The sequence below is a fragment of the Triturus cristatus genome, chromosome 7 (assembly GCF_964204655.1).
Source record: "Triturus cristatus chromosome 7, aTriCri1.1, whole genome shotgun sequence".
NCBI lineage: Eukaryota > Metazoa > Chordata > Amphibia > Caudata > Salamandridae > Triturus > Triturus cristatus.
Window position 1 is genome coordinate 1,583,378,816 of NC_140590.1, and position 12,070 is coordinate 1,583,390,885.

The 12,070-nt window shown below is 43.5% G+C and overlaps 1 protein-coding gene across 2 annotated transcripts in view; it reads left to right on the forward strand.

Annotated features, from left to right (window-relative positions):
• Nucleotides 1–12,070, forward strand: part of CSE1L (chromosome segregation 1 like) — a 458,899-nt gene that overhangs the window by 107,442 nt on the left and 339,387 nt on the right. For both annotated transcript variants that reach the window (XM_085619429.1, XM_085619430.1), the window contains exons 7-8: nt 1,943–2,050; nt 2,139–2,231. In XM_085619429.1, coding sequence (XP_085475555.1) covers nt 1,943–2,050; nt 2,139–2,231 — 201 coding nt within the window. The remainder of the gene's footprint in view (nt 1–1,942; nt 2,051–2,138; nt 2,232–12,070) is intronic.

A 12,070-nucleotide genomic window follows, 5' to 3' on the forward strand; every position in this document is an offset into this window, starting at 1 on the left:
ACAGCACTGACCCTGAAAAGCAATTACAACTGTGTTTAACCGATAACAAAACTTTCCTCCCTAGGATAACATTGCCTGGTTTTGACACACACAAATATTCCTTAAAAATCGCCTGTGTAACAAAAAACGATTTCTTTCAACTGTTTACAGGAGATGCACCAGGGCTGAATCCAGGATCCAGCCCTGAGTAAGAAAAACCTATGCAAAGTAATTGTAATTGCCTTTACTTAAAAACTCCTATTGAGCTCAATGTTATAATTGTGTTTAACTTGTGTTGCCTATTGCAATAACTGTAACTATTGCATTTAAAAGTCTATTACTTATTGAAAGTAAGCAAGGAAAAAACCTCAGAGTAAGGAGCCTCCAACCCTTCAGGGCGGCCTCTTCAGGCAGACACGGAGCAGCCTGTCACTTCATCACACCAATGAAAACTACACAGAGGCCCGTTTCTGGGGACAGCAGCTTTATTCAGGGATATGCTGCACAGAAAGGCTTCCATTTTTCCAACATGTTTTGGCAAATAGCCTTGGTCACGGAAAGGAAGCGGAACACGAAGTGCATGTGCGCACACATTTTTAAAAGTGTCTCGCATCACGTGACTATTTGGAAATACAGTTCCCACAATGCATCCAGGACACATAGATAAACTCTGATAATTCAAGGAACAGTTCGCATTGTTCTGGCAGTTAATTCCTTGCTCTTTGCATTGTGCCGGTGCATTTGATGTCAATTAAAACCAGATGGTGCTTAGTCACGGAAATTATATTTTAAGCGTAATGCCAAGTATTGTCACTCCCTGTCAAAAGCTCACGTCCTCAGAACGATTGATGTAGGGAATCCTCCTCCTCAAATTCCTTCCAGCGCTGCCAGTTGATTTGCACATTTGCGTTACCTCTCGTATTTCCAAACTGCAGCAAGGGGGTCATGCTCCTTTATTCAATCCAAGCAAAAAACCTCTGAGTAAGGAGCCTCCAACCCTTTAGGGCGGCCTCTTTAGGCGGGCACGGAGCAGCCCGTCACTTCATCACACCAATGAAAACCACACAGAGGACCATTTCTGGGGACAGCAGCTTTATTCAGGGATATGCTGCACAGAAAGGCTTCCATTTTTCCAACATGTTTCGGCGAATAGCCTTGGTCACGGCGAGGAAGCGGAACACCAAGTGCCAGTGCGCACGCATTTTTAAAAGTCTCACATCACATGACTATTTGGAAATACTGCTCGACCAAGCTACCACTTTAGAGAGTAAGGGTATATCTAACTTTAGCCTCTGCCAAACCTCTGGGGACTGAGGACTCTGTACACACTGAACCTTACTTTGGTACAGTATATACAGAGCCACTTTCTTACACCACTCTCCTCTTTTAAGGTAAATGTGTGGTAGGTAACCACAGGAAGGACAGATGAATAACCTCTCTCCCTCCTCTCCCCTCCACTTTAAACGGGGCCATCCCTGTGCATTCTCAGTAGTTATCAGGCAGTTTGGTCTCCCTTCGTGGAATAGATGCTTATTCCCACAGTGAGATAACATCGAAATTGTGATAGCCGCATTGTTCTTGGGTCCTCACTAAACTGAGTAAATACATACTTGTTCTCTAGCATAGACTTCCATTCTTTCACTGTACATGCTTACCTTGGTTTGCTCTTTAGAATCCAAACCTTAATTTTCCAAGTCCTGTATATGGTTCAGCGTTCTTGCATGATCAGATAGTCATTGTAGGAACCTTGTAAGTTACAGTGCAAGCTCTTGTCTTGCCTGGTTCTGTTCTGTGACACCCAGGTGGGTAAGTACTTGCCTACCAATGGGGAGGTTGCACAAAGGAAATCACAGTAATCGCAGAACAAAACCTACAAAGGCACTGCTTCATTCTCATCTCTACAGTATGGAGTATAATGTGGAGACCATGTCCATGTAAAATGTTATTTGTTGTTGTTTTTTAGGCTACCATCGAACTCTGCAACACTCATGCAAATGATGCCAGTGCGCTGAAGGTGCTCTTCTCTTCCCTCATTTTGATAGCAAAACTGTTCCACAGTTTAAACTTCCAGGTAATATTTTTTATTTTATTTTTTTAATGTATGCTCTTTAGGGCAGCATGATGTGCAATGTAATCTATTTTTAAAACATTTCTTTTAGGATCTCCCAGAATTTTTTGAAGATAACATGGAGACTTGGATGACGAATTTTCATAATCTTTTAACTTTGGATAATAAACTTTTACAGACTGATGTAAGTATAGTCGTTACATCTGCTAAAAGTTAGTTTAAAGAATGAATGATACTTTACTTATTGCAGTTTGTGCATATGCATTATCAAGATCTTTAGTCGTTATTTAGAATAACATTTCAGTGTTTTGTTTACAAACATGTGGCTCGTAAATGGAATGGGAATAGTCTATTGGGTTCTCCAAGTGGTATACAAATCTTGGGTCTTTTGAATATCTTTAAAACTGCATAGATGGTCTGGTTATGTAGCTGTGTCCAGCATTGAGGAAATGTAAAATTAGAATGGGAATGTACATGAAGTATGTGTTAAAAATATAATTGTTGTTTGAATCTGCACTGTTCTTTTCCATCCGTCTGATGGTTATACTTTATTTCACTTTACGTGCCTAGTCCAGTCTGCTACATTCTATGTTGCTATCTAAATACCTATCTGAGGGGTAGTACTTTAAACCTTCAGGAGAAATACCATATTCACACTAAAAATGTGTGATCAAAGCTGTGGGTTTTATATGCTAGTAGTTTTTGTTCATGCATGTCAGAATAGGAATTATTAGTTGAGGTTGAGTGGTGTCCACTGCAAGTAATAGACACCATCCGGTAAGGCCCAGACAGAAGATTCAGTAATATAAACCTGATCTCAACCCCTGGCAGGTGTGGCACAGAGCATGCAAGCTTAACTTACAGAAAATGTGTAACCAATTTAGAAGCACCAAAACAGTTAGTCAAACACAACAATCTCCCATTTCAATTTCTAAAAAGAGAAACAAATTAATAAGACAATGATTGTGGTAGACCAAGTCCCAAACATGATTTGAGGACGACCTTGGTGGAGCACAGGAAAGATGCACCAAATAGATGAGCCTAGCGCCTTTAAGTAGGGAAGTTTGAAAAAAGGACTTTACATTTATCCGAGGAAAAACTTTTCTCCATTTTGGACAAACCTAGCATTCAATCTGACACTGTGGACTGCTGTTTGTGTTTCGATTTAGATGCCCGTACATAGTATTCCCTGAATCATGTCCTTATATAGGAACAATTCACATTTCCCTTATTTAGGCATAGAATCCCAGTCCTTATTTAGGCATTAGCCATGCTATCCAAATACAGGCATGGTCACCTACATCCATCCATCCATCCATCCCACGTCACAAAGAGTTCTTAGAAACCAGACCCTTAAGCCATCAGGACTTTCCCTAGCTAGGATTATTGATTTCTCCAAGAACTCATCTATTATGCATGAACTACTATTCCTTAGGGGTTAATCCATGACTTCTTCCTCTGCCCGACTTTGTCAATGCTAGCATTCCTAAGCACCTTCCAGGTATAAATATACCTTCCCTTACCATGGCAAACCACGGCACGGCATGACTTGACTGCACGGTTCGCCACGGCAAGTTCGGAAGAGACCATATCACGGTCTGATGCACTGACCAGACGCTGTCATCCCTGCTCGCAGAGAATCCAGCTTCCAGTATTCTTCGCGGGGTGTTAGAGTTTGAGTCCCGGAAAGAGATTCCCACCTCTCTCATTCTAAGGTATGGAGTTGACTAGAACCTAGAGGGACTCTTGGCATACAAATTTAGTGTATACCATACTATAGAAAACACCACTTACTCTTACCTCGTACTACACTTAGGTTAGGTACACTGGGGTGTAGAACTATTTAGAAGCATCAGACGAGTATTCACGTTTTAGCCTGTTATTTATGTGTGTATTTATGAATGTTATAGCTAAAAGACAATGCTATTGCAGTATTTTTTCTTACTGCTTACGCTGTGCGTATTATATCTTGCTTACTCCAGTATTGGAACTTTCATAGATTCCCAAAGCTTGTATCATTCCCCGTTGTCGGAATGGGAGCCTCGGTAAATAAAAAAATAACATAGCAGTAGGTACAAAAGAGAAAGAAAGGCCTAGGCCTCAACTCATTTTGTAGCATATCCCCCTCTTTTTGTAAAAAAGACCAAAAAAATGTAACAACTAATCAGATTAGCCTCACCCCTTACAACCTTCCTGAGAGAGCCTCAGATATTCTACTGCACGTTGTGCTAAGGGAGTCTCCACTGAGCTCTGCTCAGATTTCTCTATAACTTTTGGATTTCATCTTTTTTCTTTTCGGGATGTCAGACAAGGAAAAGAAAGCTTTATTTAAAGCCTGTGCTACTTTTTCTAAAAAAAGACTTTACATTGAGGACAAGCATAAAGACTGCATTTATTCATTGTACCCTGAACACAAGGCCACTGATTGTAAGATCTGCAGGACCTTCTCTACAAAGACTCTGAGAGACAGGGAAGGACGTCTATTGACCTGGTTACAGAAGATGAAGTCACGTAAGGAAGTAATATCCAGTGACAGTGAAGATTCCTCCTCCGCTACATCTTCAAGGAGGTCTAAAACGAGGGGTAGGTCTTCCCCTTCAACTTCGACTGAACCTCCTACCAAGGCCTTACAAAAGACCTCTGATAGGTCTGACAGGCCCAGTCCCAACAAATCTCCTCACCGAGGTGTAAAGGAGAGGGAGGGACTAGTTCCTGAGGTACTTTCTACTCAGAAGGTGAGCCATGGACCTTCTGTTTCCTCTCCACCATCTGAAAAGGCAAAACTTTTCAAGAAACCAGCATATGTACCTCAGGAGGGAAAATCTGAGAAGAAAATCCATCCGTCGTCGACAACCATATCAGGTATGTCGACGACGGCATCTAAGATTCACCAGGCGTCGATTCCAGCTCCATCGACTGGCCCGTCGTCGAGAGCTTCGCTGACGACTACTTCGGCGCTACAGGTACATGTCACAATGTCGTCGACTATGTTGACCACGTCGAGGATGATGACGTCAACGATGGTGGCGACGATGTCGATGACAACATCTACGATGGTACTGACGACGCCTAGCTCGTCGACGATACAGAAAGTTCAAATTTCTATAAAAAGACACCAAATCACACCGGAAATGACATCTCCGCGTAGAGTTACACCATTACCTCCGGCATTACTCTTGGACGAGGAATATTCAGAGGAAGGGAAGGTTCTTATGGGGATGCGTACAGTCCATCCCAACTTCAAGTAAAATACCACGACTCGGATTCTGACGATTATTACTTGGAACAACAACAATACCCTCCACGAGTTAGACCTCTAGAGCAAACACAACAGGGCATGGTAGCCATGCCGTCTTCACTTATTAGCGACTTTCAAATCATGTTAGATTATAAAAGGAGATTTCCATCTCAAACCTCTGATCAGCAATCAATGCAACCGCCGCCGCCACCACGTCCAACCTATTCTTCGGCTACAGTGGCTCCTCAATTACCTCAACCTCCGGAGCCGGAGCCAATAGAAGGTCGCCAGAATATCGTCACTGTGCATGATGATGATGATGATAATGATGATGATCATGATGATTCTTCAGATAATGATCAGAATGTCGAACAGGTCCCGAATCCGGATTGAGAATGGGACGAATACTTCATTCCGGATCCTGCTTCGCTATCACTGGATCCTATAGATTCTCCTCCAGCAGACATTGGATGTTTCCATAATCTTGTGGAAAGAGCTTCCAAGAGGTTTGGCCTTCCCATTCCAATTGTACAATCGGAGTGCTTTCTTTATGATTTTAAGGAGCCTTACAGAAAATCCATCCATTCCATCCCGATTGTGGAGCATGTATGGAGTGAGGGAATAAAGGTGATGCAGTCTCCAGCTGCAGTCATCCATGTTCTTCCGCGGCTGGAGAAAAAATATAAGGCTCCTGACGATCGTCCCGCTTGCCTGGTTGGTCAACCGAAACCGGATTCTGTTATCTCGCAGGCGGCTCAAAGAAAGTCAAAGAATCCATCGGCGCCCCTTACCACACCACCGGATAAGGAGGGTAGGCGCCTAGACAATGTGGGGAAGAGGTTTTCCTCTATGTTCAGCCTCCTTGTTAGAGCTGCCAATGCACTAGCAATTTTGGGATGATATGATCGCCAAATGTGGTGCGATTTATCTCCATTTTTGGATCAACTGCCAGATGTTTCCAAGGCTGACGCGAAGAAGATCCTGGAGGAAAGAGAGCGGTCTTCTTCAGAAATAATCGATTGCGCAATGGACATTGCCACCACTGCTTTTCGCGCCTTGGCAGGTTCAACTGTTCTAAGACGGCAAGGCTGGCTTTGGGCTACCTGGTTTCGCCCTGAAGTTCAAAATAAAATCTTAGATTTGCCATTTGATGTAGACCTGCTTTTTGGGAAGCATGTGGACGACGCTCTACAGGACCTCAAAAAAGACACACACAGCAAGGTCCCTGCGGACATTGCAATACTGCAAAGTGCCTTTCAGGGTTGCAAGAGGAAAGTTTTTCAACATGCAGAGGAGGATACCAACAGCGCTACTCCTCCTATTCGCAGTCTTCAGTCGTACAAACCTCAGTACTCTCAACGCTAAGGCCATTTGGCGTCTTTCTCTCGCTAGCCTTCGAAGACGTCAGGGGAGAGATACCTCTAAACGCCAATAGCTGCTTCCCGGCTCTGCCTACTGTTCCTTCACCCCCGGTAACATCAGTGGGGGGCAGGATATCACAATATCTCCATGGCTGGAAGATCATAACATCAGATTGGTGGTTCCTCAATATCATCCGGTTTGGCCACACATTAGAGTTTCAACACCTCCCACCTTCCAGAGCCCCTCGCGCCACCGAATCAAAACATCTACATCTTCTACGTCTCGAAGCTCATCAACTGCTCATCAAAGGAGCGATAGAGCCAGTACCTCTATCCCAACGAGGAGAAGGGTTCTAGTCCAGGTTTTTCCTGGTTCGCATGACGGAGGAAAAATGGCACCCTCTCTTAGACCCGAGAGAGCTCAAAAAAACTCTTGTTTTGGATGGTATCTCTTCAGGATATCTTGCGTCTCCTGAATCCAGGCGATTACATGGCAACTCTGGATCTCGAGGACGCATACTTACATGTTCCTCTCCACTCAGCCCACAGGAGATTTATACGCTTCACTGTAGCCAAGAGCCACTTTCAGTTCAAGGTCCTGCCTTTCGGACTCAGATCCGCTCTGCGGATATTCACAAAGGTATTGGCCCCAGTTGCAGCGTTTCTCAGACAGTCTCTACAGGTTTTTCCCTACCTGGACGATTGGTTGATAAAAGCTCCATCTTCTCAAGCAACTACAAGGGCAGTTGAAAGTTGCATTCAACTTTTCAATCATCTGGGTCTTCAGCTCAACAAAGAGAAGTCAGTCCTTCTTCCATCCAGGTTGGCCAAGTTTCTAGGGTCCATTCTGTATACAACTTGTTGCAAAGCTTTCCCATCAGAGGAAAGACGGAAAAGGCTGATTCTTTCCGCCCATCAATTGCAAAGAAGATCATCTCTGTCTGTCCGTCTGTACAAATCTCTCCTAGGATCGATTTCATCCTGCATTCCCTTAATTCCACATTGCAGACTTTGTATGCGCCCCTTACAAGAACAACTGGACATGTAATGGCGCCAGGCGGAAGGCACGTTCGACGACAAGATAATAGTCACTCATCTTATGAGAGAGACGGTCAACTGGTGGACGATCAAAGACAATATCTCGAAAGGTCTCACTTTCTTTGATACTGACCACAGATGCCTCGCTGGAAGGCAGGGGAGCGGTTTTGCAAGACCTTCAAGTAAGCGGTCACTGGACACCCGAACAACGCACTCTCCACATCAATCTTCTGGAGCTCAAGGCAATTCGTTTGGATTTACAGGCTTTCCTTCCGAGGATTCGGAACTCCACTGTCTTGGTCCGTACAGACAACACGACGGCCATGCATTATGTGAAGAAACAAGGTGGAACGAGATCTCAACTTCTTTCCAAGGAGGCCCAAGAGATCTGGGAATGGGCAATTCTTCAAAAAAATCACTCTCTCAGCAGAACATCTTCCAGGTACCCTCAACACAACAGCAGATACATTGAGTCATCTGAAGTCGGTCTGTCACGAGTGGGAGCTGGATCAGGACACTCTTGACAGTGTTTTCGCACGTTGGGGCACTCCGTCCATAGATCTGTTTGCTACCCCAGACAACCGGAAATGCCGGTTTTATGCAAGCAGGGATCACCATCGATGATCGTTGGGGAATGCTCTTTCGATGGCTTGGTCAGGTGCATTTGTTTATGCCTTTCCGTCAATTCCCCTGATTCCAAGATTACTCGGAAGACTCAATACTGAACCCTGTACAATGATTCTAATAGCACCGGCGTGGCGCTGCCAGGTCTGGTTCACAGAGCTTCTCCTAATCTCTCAAGATCAGCCAGTTCACCTGCGTCCCATTCCTTCTCTATTGACAATGTCCCAGGGCCAAGTAGCGCATCCGGATCCGAGCTCACTTCAGTTGACAGCGTGGCTCCTGAGCACCGAGAATTCCGGAGTTTAAATATCCCTCAAGAATGTAAAGAGGTTTTAGCCCATGCCCGTGCACCAAGTACAAATAAGACCTATCTCTCAAAATGGAAACGTTTCTGTTTGTGGTGCCACCGAGAGAACCTTCATCCGTTCTCTTCTGCTCCTCATTAATATTGCCCTACATTCTATCTCTGACCAAGTCAGGTCTTGCACATTCTTCCATCAAGGTACACCTGGCGGCCATCTCTACATTCAGACGGACAGCCTCTGGCCCTTCCCTCTGGTCTACAAGGATTGTCAAACAATTCCTGAAAGGACTCTTTAGAGTTTTTCCTCCAGTTCAACCTCCGCCTCCAATGTGGCAACTCAACTTGGTTCTTGCTCATCTTATGAGACCTCCGTTTGAGCCTATTCATAGAGCGGATCTTAAATTTCTGTCATGAAAGGTAGCCCTCCTTCTAGCCTTAATGTCAGCCAGGAGAGTTGGAGAACTTATTAAGGAATCTTTTTTACGGTTCAAAAACGACACTGATTCTAAGAAGGAATCCGAAATGTATTCCAAAGGTCCCTTCGGATTTCCATATGAATGAACCTGTTCTAAAATCTTTTTTCCCTCCACCTATGACTCCAGCAGAAAGGCCTCTTCATTCCTTGGATGTCCAGAGATGTCTGAAATTTTATCTTCAGCACACAAAGGATTTCAGGAAATCTACGCAACTTTGTCGCTTTTGATGCTCCTCAAAGGTTTTCCCCTTTCAAAGCAAGGAATTTCACGTTGGATTGCCATCGCCATTCACTACTGTCACCAAGCGGCGGGTAAGCCGCTAGAAGGACCTGTACGGGCTCACTCCACAAGATCAGTTTCATCATCTGCTGCTCTCTTCGCTGGAGTTCCTATCAAGGACATTTGTAGGGCAGCTACATGGAGCAGTGCCCATACTTTCACCAAGCACTACTGCTTGGACTCTTCCACATGGAGTGAGACGGCAGTGGGACAAGCAGTCCTGAGGAATCTCTTCCAATAAGAGGTGAGCTTTCCCTTCTATCCCTCCTTCCTGTTATTGCACATTTTGTATCTGGTAATATTTACGGACTAATGTTTCAATGTCTGTTTACTTCTTATGAAAGTATGGATACAGAGTTATTTCAGTATTTTTGTCACAAAATGTGATTTATTGCTAACTGCTAGCTACTCTGATACAAGCCATGGGAATCTATGAAAGTTCCACTACTGGAGTAAGAAAACAAGTTACTTACCTGTAACTTTGGTTCTCCAGTATTGGTAACTTTCATAGATTCCCATGCGCCCACCCTCCTCCCCTGGGAAAGCTCAGCCGTCAGCAAATGTAGTTACTGTTGCACAACGGCTACGAAAATCTGAGGCTCTCTCAGGAAGCTTCTAGGGGGTGAGGCTAATCTGATTGGTTGTTACATGTTTTTTGGTTTCTTTTACAAAAAGAGGGGGTATATGCTACAAAATGAGATGAGGCCTAGGGCTTTCTTTCTCTTTTGTACCTACTGGTATGTTATTTTTTTTTATTTACCGAGGCTCCCATTCCGACGACGGGGAATGATACAAGCTATGGGAATCTATGAAAGTTACCAATACTGGAGAACCAAAGTTACAGGTAAGTAACTTGTTTTCTTACTGTCTAATGATTGTAACAGCTCATATCTCTTACACGAGAAACAAGACTGTTCAATAAATCCCTTTTATTGAAACTCCCGTCTTATCTTTTTTTGTGTAACTCTGATGAAACTAAGCATGCACGATTGACTGAGTGAAACGGTTATCTATTGTTACCACGATTCTGAGACGCGTTCCGATTCTAAGGGAAACAAAGTTGTCATGTTTATGCGGTTGTCAGAAACGAATCCCTTCTTGTTTATTCGAGAAGTTTCTAGTGACCTCTGAGTTAGCTGGCACACTCAAGTTTAATGTACTCGATAGGACCATACTGACCTTAGTCCTATGCAAAAACTATAGTGTATATTATGCCAATGCGCAGAGCCTATAAGGGAAATGGGAACTACACTACATGGCGCCCAACGTTTGGTAAGGCACTAATTTAACGCTAGATGCTGAAGTAACTCAGTCGTGCTTTTCTCAGAGACCCCTACTCATAATACTCCATAAGACGTCTGGAGTGGGTAGGGATAATATCCGCCATAGCGGAGTAGGACGAGAATCCTATGTATTAGCTGTTTGGTTTGTTCAACATTGAAGGCTACAGTGTTACAAAATATTGTGCACCTTATCTTTGTTTCCTTGAAACTTGTTCCACATTTCTCAAAAACAATGTCCCAAAACGGGGATAATAATACTGAAGCAGCGACTGACCAAGTCGTAACCGCTTTCAATGCTACAGGTTTAAATGAAACCGATGAGGGTGTTATAAACATCTATCTAAATTTAAGGAGAGCCATCACTCTAAAACATATAAAACATGGCCTAACACCAAGAGGTGATAGAGCAGTTTTCGTGATAGAGGCACATGAATCTTTTCAGACAGAGGTATTCTATTTGTGGATTGCATTCCCAGAATCAAATCCAGTAACACATGTGTTTCACTTCTTCAAAGAAGATGAACCACCTGAGGAATACATTCCCTTCAAGGGTAGTGAAATTCCACTCACATACCAGGAGCATCAGCTCTGGTTTAAAGGCGCCCTAAAAGATTGCAATCACATAACTAGGCTCGGTCAACTAGGTAGACCAGGAGCAACATGGCCTATTTTAGCCGGCTACCCACCTCATCCTGATATCGAAGAGATGTCAGACGATAAATTACTCAACTCAAGGAGTTATTAAAAATTTACAGACAGTTAGTACAATATGTCATGCGGACTTTAACAGTCCAACCACCAATAAACATTCCAAATCAAACCTCATCAGGGGAATACACTAAAAATTACTCCACAGACTTTACACGCAGTCATGGGTAAAATGCCCACAAAACGTGAACAAATTCCTTTCTGGATAGCTCAGAAAATTACTCAAATCGTAGCAGTATTCTCTAATACTAGCCCTTATGAGAAACCCAGAATCTTAAAAAACTGTCTACCAATGGGGATCACACCACATCTGGAAGACTGCACCACTTGGGGCACAGTCTTTGCTGCCATCTATACTAAAACACATGGGGTTCTGTCTATTGCGGTAATACCTGATGTCCTGAAACAAATTCAAAATGAATACGGGGCAGAGCCTGCTCTGAATCTAGGTATGAAATTACTAAAGAACTTCGACCAGATCTCAACAATAATATTATCTAATATTAAAGGGGAAGCAGCAGCAGTGTCGATCCGCCCAAAATTAAGGGAATTTGATGTAACAGAACATCAACATGAACTACCCAGAATAATAGAAAAATCCTATGAAGAATTAGGCAGGTTTTGATGCCACACGAGCGAACGCTATACAGTGCTTTATCAACAATGCACATAGCTTTAGGAGGTACTAACGACATTGGGACTGGCGACAGAG